This window comes from Lissotriton helveticus, chromosome 3_1, assembly GCF_964261635.1.
Source record: "Lissotriton helveticus chromosome 3_1, aLisHel1.1, whole genome shotgun sequence".
NCBI classification, from domain to species: Eukaryota; Metazoa; Chordata; class Amphibia; order Caudata; family Salamandridae; genus Lissotriton; species Lissotriton helveticus.
In genome coordinates this window covers 1689484260-1689509518 of record NC_136061.1, presented here as the reverse complement: position 1 = coordinate 1689509518, position 25259 = coordinate 1689484260, and the positions used below count along the sequence as shown (strand labels likewise).

The 25259-nt window shown below is 39.1% G+C and overlaps 1 protein-coding gene across 1 annotated transcript in view; it reads left to right on the top strand.

The window, feature by feature from the left end:
- LRP1B (LDL receptor related protein 1B) overlaps positions 1-25259 on the top strand; it is a 3812342-nt gene that overhangs the window by 3348954 nt on the left and 438129 nt on the right. The window contains exons 68-71 of the mRNA XM_078683424.1: positions 3206-3322; positions 6927-7033; positions 19078-19207; positions 20726-20832. Of these exons, the coding sequence (XP_078539550.1) occupies positions 3206-3322; positions 6927-7033; positions 19078-19207; positions 20726-20832 (461 nt within the window). The remainder of the gene's footprint in view (positions 1-3205; positions 3323-6926; positions 7034-19077; positions 19208-20725; positions 20833-25259) is intronic.

Sequence of the window (25259 nt, the reverse complement as noted above, 5' to 3'; positions counted from 1 at the left end):
TGACTGGGGGTGAGTGTTTGATTTGCTCAAACGCTCCGTCCATCATCCCCTTTTGTTTCGCTTTGTTCGCCCTAAGTGTGGCAGGGTATGCTCAGACGTGAGTCCCTTGCTCACTTGGCCACTGGATTCAAGATAGCCTGGCTGATGAGGATTATGAATCAGAAACCGGTCCCAGGATGCTTGTTTCCGGTCCATGGAAGACATGGCTTGGCAGTTCGGGCTGTACTGTTCCCATGAGGCACAGGGTCAGACTGATTTGCATATAGCCATGTCCGAAATGGGGTGGCTGAGTGGGCTAAAGAATGGTGGTGGATTAAACCCAGATCAGTTGACTGGGGGTGAGTGTTTGATTTGCTCAAACGCTCCGTCCATCATCCCCTTTTGTTTCCCTTTGTTCGCCCTAAGTGTGGCAGGGTATGCTCAGACGTGAGTCCCTTGCTCATTTGGCCACTGGATTCAAGATAGCCTGGCTGATGAGGATTATGAATCCGAAACCGGTCCCAGGATGCTTGTTTCCGGTCCATGGAAGACATGGCTTGGCAGTTCGGGCTGTACTGTTCCCATGAGGCACAGGGTCAGACTGATTTGCATATAGCCATGTCCGAAATGGGGTGGCTGAGTGGGCTAAAGAATGGTGGTGGATTAAACCCAGATCAGTTGACTGGGGGTGAGTGTTTGATTTGCTCAAACGCTCCGTCCATCATCCCCTTTTGTTTCGCTTTGTTCGCCCTAAGTGTGGCAGGGTATGCTCAGACGTGAGTCCCTTGCTCACTTGGCCACTGGATTCAAGATAGCCTGGCTGATGAGGATTATGAATCCGAAACCGGTCCCAGGATGCTTGTTTCCGGTCCATGGAAAACATGGCTTGGCAGTTCGGGCTGTACTATTCCCATGAGGCACAGGGTCAGACTGATTTGCATATAGCCATGTCCGGAATGGGGTGGCTGAGTGGGCTAAAGAATGGTGGTGGATTAAACCCAGATCAGTTGACTGGGGGTGAGTGTTTGATTTGCTCAAACGCTCCGTCCATCATCTCCTTTTGTTTCGCTTTGTTCGCCCTAAGTGTGGCAGGGTATGCTCAGACGTGAGTCCCTTGCTCACTTGGCCACTGGATTCAAGATAGCCTGGCTGATGAGGATTATGAATCCGAAACCGGTCCCAGGATGCTTGTTTCCGGTCCATGGAAGCCATGGCTTGGCAGTTCGGGCTGTACTGTTCCCATGAGGCACAGGGTCAGACTGATTTGCATATAGCCATGTCCGAAATGGGGTGGCTGAGTGGGCTAAAGAATGGTGGTGGATTTAACCCAGATCAGTTGACTGGGGGTGAGTGTTTGATTTGCTCAAACGCTCCGTCCATCATCCCCTTTTGTTTAGCTTTGTTCGCCCTAAGTGTGGCAGGGTATGCTCAGATGTGAGTCCCTTGCTCACTTGGCCACTGGATTCAAGATAGCCTGGCTGATGAGGATTATGAATCCGAAACCGGTCCCAGGATGCTTGTTTCCGGTCCATGGAAGACATGGCTTGGCAGTTCGGGCTGTACTGTTCCCATGAGGCACAGGGTCAGACTGATTTGCATATAGCCATGTCCGAAATGGGGTGGCTGAGTGGGCTAAAGAATGGTGGTGGATTAAACCCAGATCAGTTGACTGGGGGTGAGTGTTTGATTTGCTCAAACGCTCCGTCCATCATCCCCTTTTGTTTCGAAAAAGAGCATCAGCAAAAAATGATACAAATACACAAAGCCCAATAACAAGAATGTTACACAAGACTATGCTTGTCTAAAAGAAATGGTTTCACCTACGAGTTTTGTAATTCATCATAAATGTTGAATTACAATGTTTGTTGTATCTTGGATGACAATCATATTGTCCCATCAATTAATCATTTTAGGGAATTTATGAAATTGGACTCTTTTCAGGGTGACTCCTTAAAGCCACTACATTAACCTCATGCCAACATACTTAGCCCTTTGGTTACAAAATATGTCATGCCCCACTATCGCATCATAACTTATAGCAAGGCTTTTGGCAGTGATCATTCAGCTCTAGGGTAATAGAGACCTTTAACCATGCCATATGCCCAGATTAAGAGTTCACAAAAGGCATTTATGGCACAGTCCAGATGGTGTAGTCACAGGATGGTGCATTTAGCCATGCACTATTCACAACCCTTCCCTCATTGTCTATTCTGCAGAGCCTTCAGTCATGCCCTGCAGGCTCTGCATGGGAGATGCGGTCATTCATGTTTATGGAACTCAGAGCTTGATGTTGTTTTTGTAGCTTAGAGCCCACTGGAAATTCACTTCCTCCATCACCAGTGTTATGTCATTATGAGAAATAATCTGTACCAAACACTTGGACAAAGACTCTGGGTGCTAGATTTGCATGTGATAGCTCTTGGCAAATGCAAGAAGCTCTTTGTAAAGGATGTTACTGTCAGTTATACCAGGTACCCAGACAACAGATTATGCTGATCAATGTTTTTAGCCAAGACCCATGCTTTCTGGAGCTTGGTGTGGGATAAAATATTTGTTTGCACTTGTGGCAATGGAAATGGCACCTAGTAAAACTTTTGATGATGGTAACCTTGATATAGTTGATGTTACCAGTGATCTCTGAAGAAATTATATAATTAAATATATTATCAATGAGCAGTACAATAATAGGGCAATGATTTGCATAGCTCACCATAAAAGCCATATTAAGCGGTATTATGTTTTGGATCATATGATGGTTTTTATTTTGATGTGTTTTACATTTTCTTTATAGTAGATTTTATTTTATGGTTTAAATAAAGTACCATAACCCTTTCCCATTATACGCATCATCCCTTTGTTCATGTTTTCAGAACCTGTTGTGGTCTCACACATGAAGCATAAGATGTCATTGATTACATTGGAAATTACATCTACAATAAAATCAATGTAGATGCTGTGGGACTGTGGCCCTTAGTGTAGGATCTCGAATCTGGTTGGAAAGTATAGTGCAATGTTAAAAAAAGACTGCAGGAAACTGTGGGAGAGGTAGAGTTGAGCATTTGGCTTTGAATGTTTGACGTGCACCTTGAATTCACAGGACACAGGACACTTCACTCTTGAGTGCATAAATTAGTTGATGTATCTTCGAGTTTTTCACACCGAATTTTGCGAGCACTCTGATCTTGTTAGATGACATATGATAACTGTTAACCCATTCTCATTACAGATAAGAAAACGTGTGGACCTCATGAGTTCCAGTGTGCAAACAAAAACTGTATTCCAGATCATTGGAGATGTGACAGTCAAAATGACTGTGGAGATAATTCAGATGAAAAAAACTGCAGTAAGTTTCTCTTTCCACGTGGCCACATGGTCTTGATTTTGTAAAGAATATGCTGAACTTCTAATTCAATTTTACACAGCAGCCCATATGGTTAAAATAAATATACTGGCCAAACTACTTCTTTATATGTATCTACTCGCTACAATATGCGGCATCCTTCATGCAAGCACAATCTTTAACTTTGCCTTCTGGGCATGCAGTTTAAAAAAAATAAAAATTCCCATGCTCTTCCTATGATTTGTCATTAGTATTTCAAGTTGAGCTTTGAATTATGATCAATATTCTTATATTAATATGAAAGCACTTGCTAAAGCATCTTCTACTTTTCTAACAGTAATACTCACTGTGTGGAATAAGGCAACACAAATAAACTTGTTGCATTGTGCATGGTTTTGAAATTGAAGAAAGACACAAGGTTATTCTCAAGGACTTTGATACCAAGAACACTATTGAAATATCTACTATTCACTTTGCAGATCACTGGTTCACCAGACCAGTCCCTACTCACCCATGTTATACAAATCAGGTTGTCATTCTACTGGACGCTCTTTCATTCATTTTTTACATTGAAAATCAACATCTTAATAAATAGCTGTATTGAATGAGGTACGAAACAAGATTTGTCTCAGTTTAAGTTTTACCTCCTAACTTAGGGGCTGATTATGGTGTTGGGTGGAATGTCCTCTGCCTGACATCGTCTCGGTCATGGGACTGACCGACACCTGGTCGGCAGTCCTGACTGACTAATTAGGATTCGACTGAACCCCAATACTTTACAATGGAGCATTATGTGTCCTGGCCATAAACCGTCCGGAATGCATGCTCCCATTGCAAAATAGGAGGTGCAGTTCATCCCTGCAGCCTGTGGCAGGCCCCTCGAGTCCTGACAGCCTTTCTGTGTCAGAAAGGCCAGCACGGAAAGTGAGCCAAAACCGGACATCGTAATCCCAAGAGTGGAAAGAGCCACCCTTGGGATTACTGGTTACATTCCAACTGGCGGACGAACTCTCCAAACCCATCGGCGGAAGTGGGTGAAATGAAATCTTGTGCCCAAGGAAGGTACTTCGCTGTGTGAAAATGTATACAGTCACTTTTGGGAGCTCAGATTACCCAAGCGGGGCAAAGCTGCAAGCGAAGCTGAACAGGGCTTTATGAGGCCAGACTCCTCGCTGAAATGTCCTGTTGAAGCTGATTTGCTGATGTAGAAAAAGCCCTGAGAATGATAAACCTGATTCTTTGGCCCAGTGACAATGCACCTTTGTCGGATTGACCAAAGTGCCAGGCTTGTTAAGGACCGTTGGAGCCAAAGTCAAGTCAAAGTCAAATATATCTTTATTTGCCACATTTCTATAGCAGAAAACATTAAATACACACAGTATAAACATGCAAAATAAATAGCAATCCATCAAAATACAATAATACAACTATACATAATATACAAGAAAGCTCACAATTTTGCACATTTCCTTATTTTTAGAGTTTGCCATATTAAATAGGCATCCAAGCACCAAGTCAGAGGGCTACTTTGACAGAATTTAAAATCTTTAAAAAATTGGCAATAAAAATGTTATTCTAGCCATTTGATAAAAGGAGCAAAAAAAACCAATAGGTAAGGTCGACTGGACAGACCTCCCATCTTAGGGACAGGGACTCAATACAAAAGATTGCCACAAGCAGCAGGAAACCCTAGCAGAAGAGGTAAAAGATAAAAACAAAACAAACCTAGCCAGGACGACACACTGCTGTCTATTTAGGGTAAAATATACTGTTGAAGGCCTGCATAAGTGTGAACCAAGTTGTAAGAGTGCACCGTGGAGTTTTGATTGTTAGAAAACGATCTCATCAAAGAGGCCTTATCCTAGAATCCTTGTTTTAAAATACCTTTAATAACAAGGTGGCAAGACTCTGGGATGGCAAATAAACACAATTGACCAATCATCTCACAGGCAGCTTTCACATATGCAAACCACTGGAAATCTAGAGCAGATTGGAGTCAGAGACAATCCTATACAGCCAGGTTGTTAGTCTCCTCCCTTACGCAGATCGAATATCACAATAAGAGAGGGGATAATTTAATTCTATCTTCTATCTAAGGGGTGTCCAATTCGGCGTGACAAATGGCGTTGGTGCAACTTCGTGAGACATTCAGTAGAATTTCCCAAAATTATTTTCTACTTGTTGTCTACTATACCTACGCAATAGGTTGCCATTGACACACATTTGCTGGAATAAATCACGGAAATCTCTTTCAGTGGTTTTGATACCTATGTTTTATAGAAACTTTGCAATCCAATAATAGATTTCTCAAAGAGGGATTTCCTATTTGAAAACATTGGTTTACATATATATTTATCACCAAATGGGATACCTAAATAAGAGAGGGAAGTGGTCACCAATACATTTATATGAATATAGTGGGAGGGTTTTTGAGCTGGTCTTACCCTACAAATCATTGTAAACGTTTTACTCTCAAATTCAAGTGGCAGTTACTTTATAATTCCGCAGTGCATTTCTACCACTAATTGGTCTACATAAAAATAGTTCAATTATAAATAGTTCAGAAACATTTAGGCACTTTTAGATTTCATTTTAGAATCACACACATCTGTTGTAGTTTCCTTTAAAAATCATGCCCTAAATAAGACCTTTATAATCGTTCAAATATAAGATTGGATCCTTTCCATTTTATTTTAGACATATTTGATATCTCTTAAGAGGTAATTAAAGACATCAACACTGGTTGTCACACCCCTACATTGTGAGTGTTGTAGAGAACAAATGTGTCTGAGGGTTCTGGTGTTCCAAAATAACCTTTCTGCCTATCTTTTGTTGTCTCTTTTCCATTTTGCTTTCACCTACAGAGGGAAATGCCTGGGTCCTCATTCACAAAGATTTTGTAGAAACATCACTGTAGATTTCTGACTTTGTATGGATACAAACTATCCCCTTCATGTAACTTTACAAAAGTCACAGATTTCAAAGTGTTCAGTGATTTATCCATGCATATGCCAGGCGAATGTCTGTATGGTGGATCTGTCGTAGTACAACAAATGGATATGTGGCTTTCTATGACTGTCTGTTTCTCCTTCAGCCGCTCTGTGTTTTTCTATATTTGTATTTCTGTCCAATTCACATGCATTCATGTATACCTGCCACCAATCATGTTCACATTTTCTCTCCTCTAATCACAGAGGTTTCTGAGGAACAACCATTTATCATTTTGAAGATGCACTTTCATCTCTTTTGGTCTACTTGCAATTCTGAGCAATGGGGCAAATAGGATTATGTGTACTTGTCAAAGGGCCCTTTGCTGTATAGGGGAAAGCAACATTTACTTTATGACGATTGGGGTTTAAAGAGGTTGATACTCACTGGCTGTACACTGCTGATGGGTTCAACAGTTGACGGTAGAAACAACTAATGTTTGAGTAATGTTCGTGTTCAACCTAATATTGTGGCTAATATAAATATACCCCATGGGTAATTAAATAGCTACCTATCGAGAAAACATTGTTTAATTTATGCTTGTGATGGTTTGAGGTTAAAATGAAGAAAAAACACAAAAGATTAATAAATGATATCCAATTGTTCTGTTTTTCTTTAGAACCTCAGACATGTACTATCAAAGACTTCCTCTGTGCAAATGGAGATTGCATTTCTGCAAAGTTTTGGTGTGATGGCGAATATGACTGTGCAGATGGCTCCGATGAGGTATGCCTCTTTACACATCACAAAATGCCTTGATAAATTCATCATTCAACTGAACAATGTACGTACTTACTATATAGAGTGAAAACATACAGTTATCCTTTGAAACCAGAAAAGGTTGATTAGTGAATTGATATAGAATAATATCCAAAAAAGAAGCAAGCCAAATGAAGAGCATATCTACAGCAGAATTTCAGTTAATAAGATGGCTTATTGAGTTGAGAAGATAGCCTTAATTTCTAAGAGTACATTTAAGGTCACATGTTTGCATTCAGTTGGGGCTTACTCAGCCATTCTTTTTTAGTGAATAGTATCTGTGAGATTAAATAGGATAACAGAAACAAATGTAGCTAGGATCTTATGAAATGAGAAATCTCTGAATAGGGGACTGCTGATTAAAAAATGACAAGCAAATTTGAAGAGGTGTGTGATATCAAATGACATGGTCCATTACTGCAATGCGGCTCTAATAACTGGAATGGAAATGGCCTGTGCTGTAACCTTACATTCCCATTTAAGCTACTCTTGTGGATTACTCAAAGATGTGAAAAAGGTATTGTCTATAAAATGAAAGTCCATAAAAGTATGTGTTTCCCATCTTTATCAAGTGGAAATAAAGTTGTAGATGCATGGAAAGGGTCAGTAAAAATCCCCACAAATACAGTTAACATTTAAGTATATTATTTAGTGCAACCCAGCCAGGAGGGACAACAACTATAAAGATTACCAACTTTTTGTAAAGAGTCAATTCCATATAGAAGAATTCTGTAATGCTTCTTAGCAGGCAGATAATTACTCTAAAGTTGTCTTCACTGTTTACCAACATTTTGGTTAATTTTGACTTTTCACTGAATTTTGTAATATTATGTGTTACCTATTGCACCCCATTTCACTAGCTTTCGCTTCAGGTTTTCTTTTCAAGATATTATTATACCCACAATTTACAATCTTAGCTCATAATAATATCCAGTTTTGCTGACAACTGCAAACCCTCAGCCCTGATTTTCTGTTGGCTTGCTTTTTTCCCACCTAAAACATTATTTTTTTGTGTTGTCTTATATTACTTACATATTTTACAATTTTGACTCAAGTGCTGAAGTTTCTCTTGTAGTCCCACCTAATCTTCTCAAGGTTTCCAGAACCCCACTCACATGAAGCAGCCCCCTTCTCACAGAAAGCATCAGGGACCTCCTCTTCAGGCCACCTACTGTCTAATGAAGGTGTTCACAGTAGGATGGAAGACAATAACAGTTTGCATCTTATGGCCAGGCTCATGCATCACCTACTTATATTGCTGCTGAATGACTTTAAGCTCTTGGAATTTCAGCAATTTTGCACCATGACAGCATGTGTTCCTTTTTTGGTTGTGTGTCATTCCCTTTTAAAAAGGGGGAAAGTGAAGCCACATTTTAAAGATGGTTTATTGTACTGGGGCTTAATAATTAACCATTTTGTTAAGTATATTGTTAGAATGCACTTCTCTTGATCATTAGCCATCTCTCTGTGTCCACACTGTTTAGCTATTCCTGTTCAGTTTTTATTGAGCCTTTACTCCCTATAAGATGTATTACTCCTAGAGAGTCCCCACCCTTCCTTTTCTTAATGATTACATTGATTTAAGACAGCCATGTATAGCAAAACGTATAGGGGACTTTTTCAGCTCTCAAACTAGGTGGCATACTGCACTTCCTGCTCTGGAAATCCATGACCAAGTCAACTTGAGTGGGCAGACGTGCATTCCTCCCATATCAAGACTCAATGTCTAATGTCTTATTCGATGGTAATAAGTTTGGGTACTTGATTCACATGTATAAAGCCCTTTTAGGGGACACAAATTCCATTTGGAATCTTACAATTGCTTTGTGAGAAGTTCCAAATCCCAAATGGAAGAGGAGGGTGGGTTGAAAGATGTTCTGTCATCCTAGATATTTATTTTGAGACCACTTTATTTGATAGCAATTGTTTGGAACAACAATTTCCATTGCAAACTATTGATGAGTTACCAAAAACTGAGTAAGGGGGTTATTTGGCTGATTTGCAAAGGAAAGGTGTTACCTTGGGATACCTGTCCTTCTACAATTCATCATGGCAACCTCACAGGCTGCTTTAAAATACAATGCCTCCCATTGTGGAATGCAAACACTTGGATTGTTGTCTAGCATCCATGTGTTTGTAGTTAATCACAGGGGGTCAAGCATAGTGTCTTTTCTACTTAATATTTATTAGGTGGATCATTGAGCGATCCCAAAACCGAGAGAGTAGTCTCTCTTGGCAGTGTCTGCTTGCTACCACAGACAACTAACAGGTCGCTAGGATCCTCTCCATTTTGGGAGAGACACAGCGACATGGCTTTAGATTATAATTCTTTGTGACAACTCCTCAAGGAGGTTGGAGATGTTTATGTTATACAGATAGGATGCTGGCTCTTCTGAGGAAGTTTCTATCTGCAAGATTCATGACCAAGCTGACAAACCTTCAAAATATGATGATTAATTATTCGCTGCCAGACCCCCTTCTTAAAAACATTCCATACACAAGTTGGATTAAAAAGACATTTGCAGGACATTTTACATTTCAGTTAAGGGTAGGGAAAATTACAACATGAATTTTTAGTGTAATTCACATAGTTCCCATGACTCAAGCAGTCATCTGTGGAAATCTCTCAGAGACCTAGGTCAGATTCTGGTGTAGGCCAATTTTTCAACCCAAATAACCATTGCACATTTTAGCATCTTGAGGGATCTCTTCAGCAACAAGAAGGCTCTCATCTTCTTCTAGACCTTTTGTATACAGACCGCATGTCTCTGGATTCTGTGATGGATGTCGCACATTAAGCTTAGTAGAACATATATTTGCCTCTTTTACAGAATCTATTATTGAGTAAGACCTCCAAGAATGTTAGGATGCTTATTGTTGCTCTTTAGACCCTGGCATCATATGAACATCTATTGAAAGAGTCATTCATACAAATCCTTTGGAAATTCTGTCTGGCTAGAATGTTCTGATAGGCACAGAAAAAGTGTTCAGCATATATGCATGGACTGACAAATTCCTTTTCCCGGCCTCAGAAGCTAGTTGTTAATTGATGCTTTTTTTTCAGGGTGTAAGTTAATGGATGCTAAACAGAGAAGCAAGAGCTGCCTGTCATGTGGAGTTTCTTAGCTGTGGACCTGATAGCCTTAAGATATAACATCAAGCATTTTTCTTTTGCAGCTGGTACATGGTCTCAAAGGTGCATACTCTAGATGCCATTTGTTTAGGGCGGAACCAATATCCAGCCCTATGATTTTCCTTTTTTCCTCATGATATTTCATCTAATACCCAGGATAAGGTATTTCTGAGCGGCTGTAGTTATTTTTGCTCCTATGTGAAGGTTTCAAGCTCAGTTTTTATACTTCATACAAAAGGATGTCCATCAACTCATCCCTTTTAGACATTTTCTGTTCGCACCAAAAGAGTTTGCCATGACCTAGTACTCCATGACCATCTGAAATGTATTGTCTGGAAGATGTCAGGTCTTCCTGAGTGATGTCAGGACGTGTGTATGTCTGTGGAGCTTATTTATGATTGTTAGGATACTAGCGCTTTCAAATGCTGCAGACCTTCTTGTACATACTTTGTTTGCTGCAGTATGATGATGTGTTTGAATCCCAATCTTTACAAATCCATGACCAAATTCCTGGACTTTCTCTTTATTAATGGAAATGTTTATTGCACTATAATACTTGACAGATCCTCCCTTTCTGCTATTCATCCTCTTGTTGATAGTACTCATGTTAGGAGAATGGCCATTTACTGCCACCACTTCCTCCCCACTACTCCTCCCTGTGGGATGTCAGTTTGGTTCTAACTATGCCTGTGCACATTTTTCTGTCACTCTCATGTAATGCGTGTACTTGCAAAATTATAACACTCTGGGGTATATTATCAACAACTAGCGATACTTTTTGTCTCTAACTTGTTTAGAGACAAAAATTATCGCCGCACATCGGCGATTTTTATCGCAGATAAACCTTGCTATTAGCAAGGTTTATCGCAAATGCGATAAAAAACGCCCACAATGCATGAATATCGCTGAAAAGTCAGCGATATTCATGCATTATCGAGCAAATGCTCTTAGCCATGTTATCCACCTCCCATTGGTTAACATGGCTAAGAACTGCTCAGGGCAGGTGTTAGCTTTTGGAGATATTCGCCCTTAGCGCAAATATCTCCAAAAGTTGGTAATAGGAGATAGCGATGTTAGCGACTGTTTCCAGTCGCTAACATCTTGGCACGCCCACTTTGCATATCATTAGTGATAAATATCACTGACATGCAAAGTGGGGCCCATGATGGTCGCTATCTCCTATTAGCTGTCGCTAACTGGTGTTAGCGACAGCTTGGTAATAGGGAGATAATTTTATCTCCGCTTTCTTGGCTTTTAAAGCCAAAAAAGCAGAGATAAAACCCCTTGATAATATACCCCTCTGTTTTATTGCAGAACAGTGGTTCAAACAGAATATGGGTGGCAGAAGGCATGCCTGGACATGAACTGTGTGGGAGAGACTTCTATTGATGTCTGATATCTCAAACATGTTACCAGTGCCTTTAGCCCTAGCAGCATATGCTTTTTCTTCTGACGAAGCACTAAAAGCGTTCATCAGTTCAATTAAATTCATAAAACTTTATTTGAAACAAGAACAGCCATAAAAGGTACATAAGTAATAAAAACATATATAGAATACAGTGCAAGTTGAATGAATAAGTAGGCAACGTGACAATAGAATGGATAGAGAACAAACAAATCTCTGCTGGCCATGACAGACAACACGGCAGCCTAAAAATTAATATTCTGGTCAGAATACAACAACCACCACATTCTTCCCAATGTTATAGTTCACCTCCAACCACCTCAAGCAGCCAGAAACACTACTTAGTTGACATACTTTCAAAGGTATGAGATCTGATATTACACCTGGCCCTCCATCGATAACTCACATCTCATTGTTGCTTTAAAAAAATGAACAAACACCAAAACAAACATTGTGGCTCCTTGGGAGCACCCCTGCGCTTCCTAGGCCTCATGGGAATGAATTAAAGTCGAACCTATTTTTCTATGGCATAAGGTCTGTGTGTCAAATGAGACTCGTGATATTATTACGGATTGTTTAAGGCTCGATAAACCTCTCATATTCTTTGGTTCAGATATTTTAAACAACTAATGAGTGAGATGGGTCACCCTGAATACTATGAGAGACATGATAGTATGGGATGTATTTCGACGAAGATACTGAAAGCAGATTGTCTTGCTCATTTACAATCTAAGACATGGCATGTTGAGAGCGCTAAATCAACTGTTATGGATAATCAGCTGATGTTGTTGTGCGCTGGCATTCAAACATATTTGGTTCAAGTGATGGGAAGTTATGATCGAATGCTACTGACGCGCTTTTGCCTGGGGATTTTCCATAGACTTATAAGCTTCCCAGTTTTAAAGGATTGGTCTAGGAATTTGGATCCCTGCCTATGTGATGACGTATCAAGCCAATCTATGCTGCATGTTCTTTTATTTTGTAAATTTTACTCTAACTAGAAAAAGGTTTTTACTGCCCATTTTTTAAACTTTGGGTTTAAGAAAAAGTCGGGCAGCTCTACTGATGTTACAAACTCTGGATAATGAATTGATTATAAAGCCTGTTGCTCTTTTTTTAAAAAGTGTCATTAAGTTTAGGAAATCTATGTGTAACTGGAACTCTGACTTTTAAATATGCAATTATTGACGAATATGATTTTATTCTAAACTGTGCAATATGTGTGTGCTTTTATGATTTATTTCTAAATCGAATAAAGTTACTTTTGATTTTTGATTGATACCTGCCAAACTCCTCCCCTCTACTGTTGAGTTCCGCCCAAGGGGATACAGAACATTCAGTTCCCTGTACCTGTAATAAACCGTCAGCTTAGAATTAAAGATCCTGCAATGTAGGTAGATAGGCTGGGACACAGGCCTCGCTCCTATGGGCTACAAAGTTGTTAGAAAGGCAAATAGGCATTTAAAATGAGCTCACACAGGCTTTAAACAAGTTGTTATTATCAATATTGATCAAATAAAAACAAAAAACACTCAGTTCTTCCTTATCAAGCAAAGCCAGGAAGGTATACCTCCACATATCTAGATCTGAAACTTCCACTTTAAAATTCAGATTAACCTATACAGAAAAACCACCCTTGGCTCTACCACATTTAGTAGAGCATAGCAGGGCAAGAATATCATACAAAACCAGCACAGGAAGAATAGGCAGTGTCCCACGTTTCTTGCAAAGCAATACGCCATATTTTGCAATAAGGTTTAGCCAGGGAGGATTAGTAATCCTGTCATTGAGGCCGGCAATGTTCCAGCTCATCAGAGTGAAAGGGTTCCTTCATCATTGTTCAGTACCCCTTTCCAGGAGAAATCAGTGTTACACCTGGCCTGCTGGATGTGCATTGCACTCCCACTACTCTGCTTTGATATTACTATTTTGAAAATGGCATAACTTCAAAATGTCTGAAAATAAACTGAAAAGGTCCCAATGAAAACGTCATATGCTCCTGAAACCTTATTGAAAAGTGCCCCACAATAGTTTAAGAGGGTCTCTCTTCGCAGTGCCCAGCTTAATCTGCATGACATTCAGGTTATTGATTATGTAGTTACTGTAGGCCCCATTTCATCTACAAATAAAACCTGGTGGTCAAAATATTTATATAGTACTACATTATGTAATGAACCATGTAAAAGGTTTCCGTCATAAATGTTATAAAATACATTTGTTTGGAGTTTTTAGAATGGCCTACTTTCAATGCCACTGTCTACAAGGGGTTGTACTGTGAGTTTATTTATAGTGTGTCCAACAAATGGCTTGGAAATACATTATCAACATTTTGGAGATGAGGGATATGTTATTCTATTTATCTGCCTATCTCTCTAATACTTAACAATATTTCCCTCGATCATTTTTCATGGTATGCTTTCTTCACCTGTTCAATTTCTTTGAAGATTCTTCTTCCAGAGAGTGTTGCTTGAACTTCCATGGGTTTCTATGGGCGGAGGAACTTGACACAACATTTAGGTACTCAGCAGTTAAGTCACTAAATGTCAAGCAGGTCATTCTGCAAAACACCTTCCACAAAACAACACACCTTCCACAATTCTTCTTAGGAGTTAAATGAATCATATCATTAAAGGTCAGAGTGTTAATACCCATATTTGAGCTCTGCTTCTCTTTCCTAACTACTACAGATTATATAACGGTTGTGAGCCTGCAACATTTATGCACATCTAATGCACAATTTTTTCAGCTTTTGGGTTTAGTCCCATTCAACTCTTTATATTATAGTACCTTTTCAGTTATAGATTTGTTCTTGGTGCCTTAGGCTCTTCTTTTTTCTAACAATTACATTTAGGCATTACGTGCCCGTACTGTATTTTATTACCTGACTTGCTTATCCAAATATTGTCTTTTGTTTCTAAATAGCTACTTTCCTTAACAAACTATTACTTTTATTAATTTTAGATCTTGTGATAGGTTTGGTATTTTAATGTTTTTGTTTGATTTAACGGTACATTAGCTCTTCTGAAGGCAGCCTATTGCTAGACATGACACAAACATTCTTGAGAAGAACGTATCCTTTACTTTGTGTATGGATATTAGAGACATTCTTGCATTAAAGAAACCATCAGCTGTTTTATATGTTCTTTTTTTCCTGAAAGATGAGGTTGTAAATGGCACTTTACAAGTCTTGCCAGGGTGACACACTGTAGTGATATATATATATGTGGGATTTAAAGCCTAGTTCTTTGGTTTGATAACTTATAAATGAACTACTATGCTATTGTTGGTTAATTTAATGCTCTGGAAGGATTTCTTCATCTTGATGATTACCATCAGAGAAGTTGTCCAGGGGCCAAAGGGGGGGCATTGGCCAGGAATAGAACTAGGGGAGATGCTTCCACAATAAATTGGAATAAATCGCGCTCTTGGCGCGGTTCTATAGATGTTATTGGGGGATCATCTGTAACTACAACTTGACAATCCTCACCTACTGAGGACTGAGTTAGGGGGAGGGTTCCGCACAACGTTCTCACTGTCATCCATTCCTCTCCCAAGGGGAGCCTCCTGGGTAGCACATCTACTTGATACTAAAGCTGATAAGCTACCCACTTCCTCCAGTGTCTTATTAAGGAGTCCTCCAAGTCTGTTAACCTCTGCAGTAAGCTGATCGATTTTGGCCACAAGGGGTTTGATAATACCCTTGATCTTCAAATCGATCATAGTTACTAATTTTTGAATTTGCTCATCCTCCAATTTCACGGTATCACCTTTCCCCGTAATAACATCGTCATTATCTAGATTTTTGGGTGGAGAAACTAGTCTTTTTCTAACAGAACGTGACCCCCCACGTTTGGTCGGGGTTTTCCTACACGCTCTGACTGCTCTAGGCACAGGAGTCGATAGAATCTGTACTGTGGTATCTGAAGATACTTCTAGGTCAACTGTGGGGGCAATGATGTGCTCGGGCATGTCACTGGCAGTGAAGTCGAAATTGATGATATCACTGCTGTCATCCTGCGCCGGTAATACTGGTGAAGGTTGCGCAGCGGGTGGTGTAGGGGAACAACTTAACCCTAGTGACTGCCGCCTCTCACTGTTGCTTTTACTCACGACCTTCACTGGATAATTATCCAAGGTGTTAGGCACCTGGGGAATCTTTTGTTTAGACATACCCAACAGTAATAGTTAACAAAACCTAGAGCTTTGCAAGATTGGACAGAGTGGAACAAATCACCTGTAATAGACACTAGGATCACTAGATAACCATGATGTACAAGTTTGAATGATTAAAAGAAGTTATAGTCTCACTGTATAAATGTCACGTAAATCCAGCAGCAAAGAAGAATCAGGGTCCTTGGCCCAGCCGAGTCACCTCCCGGACTGTCACAGACTGTCCGCCCTTTGTCCGGGCTTCGTCCGGCCCATCCCGCGCGGTAAACAACCTTTACAATGCAACTTTTATCACGCAGTGCCTTTACAATGCAACTTTTACAACGCAAACCATTACAACGCATTGCGCTGGGGGGCGCTCTAGGATAGGGAATAGGTTTAATGTACTAGCCAACACCTTCCCTGCTATCCACGGGGACTGGAGTTGGAATAGTAAATTAAACAATTCACTATCCAGCGCCTAAAAGCACTATGCGTTGTAAAGGTATTCGTTGTAAATACCGCGTTGTAAAGGCATGTGATGTAAAAGCATGCGTTGTAATGTCATACATCCATCCCACGCACCTCCCGTGGGTGCGGGAGGCGTTCCTCGCTTTTCAAGCGCCTCCGGGCACGGTGTCAGTGGCGTCAGGTGTACGCCGCCGGGGCACCTGGGAAATGTAGTCTCAGCCGTTCCCCTCACGGCGTTTGTAGGACAGACTCCGATGCGGCCGTTCCCCTCACGGCAAGGGCAGAGTCAAGGAGTGCCAGGTAAGTCTCCCAGCCGAGTTTTGCAGCGTACCAATATATCATGCTTTTTCTCCAAATTCTAGTTCTGCATCTTTGTTCAGATCTTCTAAAATGGCTATCTGAAAATAGTATTCTAAAATAATTAGAATGCTTGTGTCTGTGGATAACAAACCCTCATGTTCAAGAATAAATGATTAACTGATATGGGAAAGGTTGTTTCCGAAAAAACTCAAATAAGATACTGACAGAAACATCTAGACCAAACAAATGCCATCATTTACTTTGTTAATCATAGTGCTAAACATGGTTATCATGCATATCTTTCCAAAATGGAATTAGACAGACAAGACCCTAACATAGTTTGCTTGTTGAACAGTAAGCTGTTCTGAAGGATATACGTGACCATGGTAGCTTTTAGGGAAAATCCACTTCAGGTTCTCCTCTTGCCTGAATACTTCTGGCACCTTGGTCAGGGGTAACATTTTTAACTGTAACTTCTCTAAGAATATTATGTATCAGTTATGTATTCGTTAGAACATTTCCAAATCTTCAGAGCTTGTTTTTCTGAACCCCATCTATGATTTCTGTTGCAGCGGAACTTCTGCAAAATCTACTTTAGGTTCACAATAAATATCCAGTTGCAACTGGAAGTAGCAACTAAATCTAGAAGCAACAGCTTCATCTGTCCGGAGTACCCTTCAGTTGTCCAGGCAAACAGTACAAATGTGGAATGTATTTACTGATTTTCTTCCAGGCAGGCAAGTCCTCTGCTATATGATCTCCACAGCTTGCAGCTACAAAATGGAAGATCCATAGGGACAAACTGAGTTTTATTACATGACCATAATACCATATAAACCTGTGGAATAGGAACAAGGTTAGTTCCTCTAGCCTTAGAAACTGTATTTGACACGAATATTCTACTAAAGGTCCAAAGACACTCTTGCAAACGTCCCAGTATACAGATGATAATTTTTCAGTGACACAAGTCTTTTTGCCCTAATCAGTTTGAGAGAGTTCTCTTTTTAGAGAGTCTAAATCAGAGGATTTGAGAAGGTAAAACAACCAGGTATTGGTGATGACCCCAGAACCAATCTGACCAAATTCTATCACAGATTGTATTTCATAGTAATATATTTGCTCTATCATAGATGTGCTATTCGACAAACGCTATCACAAAGTGCTGTGAATTAAGTCAATTACGTTGCTGTGCTTCGATTCAGTTGGCTTCACTCTTGATGTGCTCAGTTACATTCATCAATACAGTCTTCACCCTTAAAGCCTTATCTACTTCTGGATTTCTATTCGGTCTAGCACCCTTGACCTGCCCTGTCCTACAATGGGAAAGAGGAACTGTGGGTTATTCTAAGGCAGATGTGACTCAGACAATGGACTAATCCCTGTCCATTATGTGGTTTTCCTTTGTATTGGCTACTGCTGGCTCTTGCCGACCCAAGGTGCATGCTGAATGTGAAGTGAGAGGACTCTAGCGAAGGAAGTGTAAGAGTCTTGATGATGTCTCAGCTGTGCTCAGATATAAATATATGTCACAATCACAAACTTGTTACAGATTTACAGGTTTTACATCTCTAAACTTTCATTGGTCTTTTCAGCTGTAGTTGCTGTAACGCAGTAAATTTGCTTTTGGTAGCACTTCCCCATAAACCTTCCAAATTTAATTTTCTTATGAATGTTTAACACTAAGATTATGCCATCAAGATTGAAAACAGAAAGTTCCAATGCCCAATATATTTTCGGGATGTGTAGAAAACTATTAACTTCTTTTTGACACCACATATGTACTCTCTCCACTACATGGCAGATCAGCAGTATTCCATTATTACAGAGTGCAAGTGGCTGTGAAAAACTAATAGACAGCATAGCGTTTTATAGCAAAGTCATGAATGATTAATTTTGGAATTCCTAAGGTCAGGTATGCCCAGAGACCAATAACCAATCAGAGCAAATCAATGCATTGTCTAAGCGAAAGAACTGTAATTGCTAGTAAAATGTGGTACATTTTCAATACCAACAAACAGAATGACCTCAACCTGTAATTTAATGTCAATCAAATCTGAAACAATTTTTGTTTCTAAATAGTTTGCATCATGTTTACCTAAAAAATAAATGCAACCTGTATATGCATATCTCAGGTTATTCACAAGCCAATATCATGTCAGAATGAAAATCATGAACGTGGTTGCTCATGTTTTGAATACCTCTATAATCACCAATACTTTAAAGGCATTATTAAGAAATGTCTAAGTTGCCTGAGGTTTAACCACAGCTTCTTGTGCTTTATAAACTTTGAATTATAATTTAAATTAGTATTCCACTGCCTCAGTAAGTCAACACATTTGCATCAAAGAAATGCACAATTTACCAGAACTACCCACAATAAATTGAGGTATTTTAAAGTCCGTATCAATTTGAAGATTTGCTATTGAGTGCATACTTTGTAACTGTCTCTTCAGTTTAACTTTACTCTGTGTGAAAGTTGTAATGACATTCTATATATTACAACTTCAACTTCATATTATTCATTATGTACTTTATATCTTTTTACTCTCACAGAGACATTGTGAAAGCGGGTGCTCAAAGGATCAATTTCAGTGTGCAAATGGGCAATGTATATCTTCCAAGTGGAGATGTGATGGTCATGAAGATTGCAAGTTGGGGGAAGATGAGAATAGCTGTGAACCAGGTAAACATACAATGTGTACACAATGATAGATTAATTTGTGTTATTGTCGAAAATAATAAGTTGGACTGATTCAATAAAATAGATTTTTACAAGGTATAGGAATGCATTATTATATCTGAGACATAAACGAAGGGCATTGATGCCAATCTACAGCACAATTTATGTCTAGTAGTTATGTTTCTATTTTTGAATAGTAGCAAATTTAATATTAACCCTTAATTTCTGTTGTTCTTTCTTGGGTTTTGAATTACTTTATACATGTTATAAATGTTATAAAAATCATTGCAATTGATTGAAAAATAAAACAAAGGGGTTTTTTTATACTTGAAATTTCACTCTGCTTATAAAGCTAGAGCCATTGTTTATGTAGTTTAAGGTTTGGAGTTGAAGTGTGTAATATTTTACAGTTTCCTCCTCACGAAACCTTTGAAACATAAAAAGTGGACACTAGCATATAATATACATGGAGAATATCTACTAAGCTTTTCTCAATTATGGGTGTCATATAATTTTGAACAGAGACCATATTAACTTTGACAAGGCGTTTACACAATTGTGATATACATATAATATGTTATGTTGTTTTTTCATTGGTAATGTTACATATTCACAGTGGGTAATGTTTAATTTACGGGTGATAGTGTAGACTTGTCTTCCAGTAATGTTAAAACCTGAGAAGGTATACCCACAATATTTAAGACTAGATTATCATTAGGGTCTCAATGTTAAGAATAAGTGAACATTGGAATATAGACTAACATTAGTTCATCTGCAAACCTATCTCATGAATTTCTTTCCTTAGGAAGTACACAATGGGGCAGATTTACAAGAAAGTGACGCATCTGTTGAGAAGCGTCACTTTCCCTGCGCCACCATGCAAAGCTCCTGCGTCACCATGGATGCGCCATATTTACAATACTGCACACCATGGTGGAAGGATTGACAGATGCGTCAGAAATTCTGATGCATCTGTTGACGGAAAGGTCACGCATTGCTGGAGTTGTGTCACAAACACAACGCAACTCCAGCAATGCATGTTGCCGTCTATTCCAAATACACTGTGTCACTCCTTATGCCTTCTTCAAGCAAGCGTAAGGTTTTGACGCAGTGGCGTCCTAAAAGTTATGCAGTGAAATCTTGTAGATTTCAGTGTGTCACTTTTACGAGGCTTTCCTGCATGGGAATGCCTACCCAGCATAGATTATACCTGATGCAGGTATAATGTCACACAGGACTTTACAACGTGTTGCATCTCCCTAGATGCGTCACCTTGTAAATAGGCTGCAACTTTTACGCCACGCTGCGTCACAAAAGTGATGCAACGACCATGCAAAAGTGACGCACAGGGCTTGTAAATCTGCCCCCATGTATTTTGCCAGATTGCATACTTTTATCGGGCCAATTAATTAAACTGTACGGAGACAGAGAAAGTAGAGGAGCAATTCATGATATTCACTTTCTGTGTCTTTAAAACAATTTTCTTCAATAATCAAAATACTTATCTTGATACATTTTCAGCATCTCCAACTTGTTCGTCGAGTGAATATGTGTGTTCAGGTGGAGGATGTATATCAGCATCTTTAAGGTGCAATGGAGAATTTGACTGCAGTGATGGCTCAGATGAGGTAAATTGATAGATCTGTTTTGTACCATATATAATGTGATTAGAACTTTCTAGTTTGTAATCATCCAAATACAAGTTCTAACGATGTTTTTCTTTAATATGGTTATTTTTTTTTACTATTAAAATTTAACAACTTTATGGCACATAAGAAATATCAACATATTAAAATAAAGCTGAAAAAGAAGAATTAAAATGACAGCACACAAAAGAGATACCATAACCCACATATTGCAAATCAAATATGAGTTTTAATAAACAGATGAAAAATGCCTGTTAAAATTCAAGAACATGCTGCATTGATGTGCCAGTGGAATGTGAAATATGTGTTTTTTTTGTAAATCTATACAGTATATATCAGGGTTTTTACATAGTGAACATCAGTCTCTTAAAATAGAAGCGTTCCATGTTTTGAATTAGTAAAGTTTAAAGATTAAGAATGTATAACTTTCAAACCCTGTCATGGAGTGCACAGGTGAATCGCTTAAGTGACAAGTGTACTACCTGCTTAGGAACTAACTTAGAGCTACATGTAGTAATAGTCAAAGTGGACATAGACAAAGATTTCTTTAATCTATAAAAAGAGTCTCCTCAAAGATTGCCATGACAAGATTATTGCAAATATTGCTTATTGTGTTTATTTAACAGTTCAGTCACTTTGTGGTTTCTTTTGTACATTTATTTTATTGGTTTATGACAGAGTGAATAGCAGTAAATAGCAAGGAATGACATAAAAGTATCCATGTCCTCCAATTCTCAGACGTACTGAAAAGTAAACATGTAAACAACTACTATACACAAATTCGAACCATCACGTCTATCATGTTCAATTCTAATGTCAATGAACAACCTAAACGAGAAAAGATCTAGATGGTGTCCATCGGTTCGGCAATGTGTAAACATTAAAAAAACAGCTCTATGTTCAGACATATTAGCAGCACTTACCTTAATGGCTGATCTTGTGCACTCATTCCCATGGTGTCTCTATATCTGGGTCATCGTATATTAGTAACACCTGGAGTGGAGCAGACACAGCTGACAGAGCTCACTTAATCATGCATAAGGACACCTATCACTCAATCATCACCAACACCCTCATGTTAAATCCCCTGAGAATAAAGGCCCTCCCAGCACACGGAGCCCCCGGGGCACTGACCATAGCACATGTGGGCAGTCAGTGGGGTGCACACTATGTTGAAGGATGGTATTCAGCATTCTTTGCTTCTATCTTCTGAATGTAGGCATCCCAACATCCCCTGTCCTGTGAACCCCTCTCAGAGATGTACCCCTGCAAGCACATCTGACTCAGCTCAAACCCATGTCAGGAGCATCCTTAACCACCCCTTAATATCCGGGGTTGTGAGTGCATTTCAAGTCACACCAATTTGGCATTTAAATAGAATGGAATCTAGGTCTATAAGCTAATGCATATATTTGTCCCCTTTTGCTTTAGGGTGGATCCCCAACCCACAAGATTCGGGAGTGCGTGACACACAATTCCGGCTGTGATTTCAGTTAGCCCCCCCCACATTCAGTCACTTTATGATATACCACACAACAAGCATGACTTTCTTTAGCTTGGAGATCAGATTCAAATTAACTACAAAATAAAGTCTGTTTCAGGTCCTAATTGTTCACATTTTGTAACCAAAGCATTTATATAATTTGAATGACACAAGTGAGCATATTTGTTTTTATATCATTTGCACAAGTTTTGATTTCTATTTCCCTAAGAAAATGCAGGGTTTTTTTCCCCTTGAAAAGTTGTACATCTTAACAGGAAGATCTAAGGCAATATATTGTTTACATACTTTATAGCAAAATGTTTTAACATCTTGATAATGGCACTTAACATGGAATAATAGAGAGCTCAGTTTACCTTTCTGAGACTATAACGTGACCTGAACTTTACAACAGATATTCATGCCCAGTAATGAACTCTCTAATCTAAGTCGATGTATGCAGCATCTAGTGAATTAAATACTGGTACCTCATACATTATTAGAAGACAAAATACAGCACTTATGGAATATCACATTAAATATAGATTTCAATATTTAGAGTCTCTTAAACAGTGTCATCCAATTCATTCAACCAAACCTTAATACATACTGTGCATACACAAAGCCACTCTAGGTTAGTTGTGATTAGAGTTTCATGAAGGAGGTACACTTGTATTGTTCATTATGGGCCATATGTATCAAATACTGTTATTGTGATTCTCAAATAGCGATTTTTAGAGAATCTCTATTTGAGAATCGCAAATCGGAATGTAATAAAAAATTTGCAAATATTTTGCGATTCCTTGGCATTCCTTAATTGCGACTAGCAAATTGCGAATCGCAATTAAGGAATACCTTCCCATTCATTCCTATGGGCTAGGAGGCCCTTAGGAATGAATGGAAAGACATTCTCAATTTGCGATTTGCAATTAGAGGATCGCAAATTGAGAATGCAATTTCAAGAGTGCCAGGCTGTCAAAAGGACACCCTGTTGCACCCCTGAAATGTGTATGTGTACACATGTGTCGCGCATACATGCACTAAGGGCATGTATGTGAGTCACATGGCACTTTGAAAAATGCAAAAAAGAGCATTTTTCAAACAAATCGCAAATTACCACCAACTTGAAGTTGGTGGTAATTTGCGATTCCTTAAGGCCAAATTACACTTTTTCTATGCATTTAAGGAATCGCGATTTGCGTTTCCTTAAATGCAATCGTGAAATAGAGAATCGCAAACTTTGCGATTCTCTAATTTGTGATGCGCTTTTGGGATGATACATCCCAAAAGGCCTTTTCCCGTTCACAAACAGGATGATTCTGAGAATCGGCCCATTTGCGAATGGGAAAAGGGCTTGATTCATATGCTTCTTAGATCTCTCAATTGCCCATTATAATTACTTCTGAATCTGTATTGTGTCTCTGTTTATGAATCACATAAACACAAAGAGGAAATAAAGGAGGTTTGAAAGACCACAAAGCTTAGCTTCCTATCAATAACAGTAAACATAATACGTGTTTGTGGTCAATGTACCTGAAAATAAAGGGTGATAGGTATGCCTGTAATTATTCCAGTCTGTTCAACTGAAACAATGGAAGCCCTCCCCATACAACCCAAACAGGAGGTGGTGTGGGCTACAGATCTCCACAGCTGGGAGCTTGTAAGGTGTTACTCAGACAAGTGGAAGCTGTAGAGGTAGGCATGGGTGTGAGAAGAATAAGAGGGAAAAAACTATTAAAACTACTTATTGGTGGACCTATGATATTTTATTTTTCTCCCCACTGGGTAGGGATTAAAGAAATGAGGTGTAGCTCTGCCCTATTCAGACACCCCAAGAGCTCATCTCTGTGGAGATTTGTAGACTACACCACCTCCTATTTTGATTGTGTTATGAGAAGGGGTCTTTTGATGAGGTATACCACTTGAGGTGGATGAGGGCTACCATCCTTTTAGCTCAACGGTCTTATATCATTACAGACCTACATACTCTCTTTGTTCTCATATATAATGACCATGAGCACTTATTGTGTTTACTACATCTATGAGCAACAAAATATTTTTTGTAAGATTTGAAATGTGTTTCCTCTCCATCTGGTATTATTGCTCCCTTGAAGACGACCACAAACAGCTCACTTAGAGAGTGCACAGCACTAAATATTCTCAAATGCTTCTCTTCTTTTAAGAAAAATGTTCCTCCTAATTCTAAAAACAGAATGTAGAAAGCCATTTGTCATTAAATTAGCTGAACATGGAACTTTCCTTGTAACTGGTATCTGAGTCAGACTCAGAATCTGAAGGGTTAGAATTACACAGAATGAAAAGGCCAGAATTAACCAACCGAAATGACTAAAAGAGACTAGAAACTGTGACCATTTTGTTTTCTGGGACCGCCTCTCACATTATGTGCCAGTAAAGTACAAATGTGCTGTTTACTCATGGATGTCGATTCACCAAACTACCAGGCTTTTCGGGAGTGACATCACACATCCCTCTAATCGTAATGCCATCACAAGAAGTTATATCATATGAATTTTGACCCTAAATCCTCCCAGGGAGGGATGTCACAGGACCTAAACTCTGATGACAACACAATAGTTAACATCACTGAAGTTCCATAATAACTTCATGATTGGCCTCTTACCTGGCAAGCCCTTTTTTGATGTTTCAGGACACTTTGTGCTTATGCTTTTATAACTTTTTTCCACAAAAGGAATTTAGGTCAATATGAGTCTTCTTTTCCAAACATCCTGGTATACTATAGTTACATTGAGAATGTTGATTTCCCTAAAGGCAAAATATTGACTTTTTTGTGGGGGGGGGGGCTTTTTGGAAACGACATGAAAAAGATTAATGCAAGAAAGTAAAGTGCAAGTTGTTTTTTTTCTAAAACAACATCAATGAAAGGTTTGCTGTGTGGACATCTCCAGCG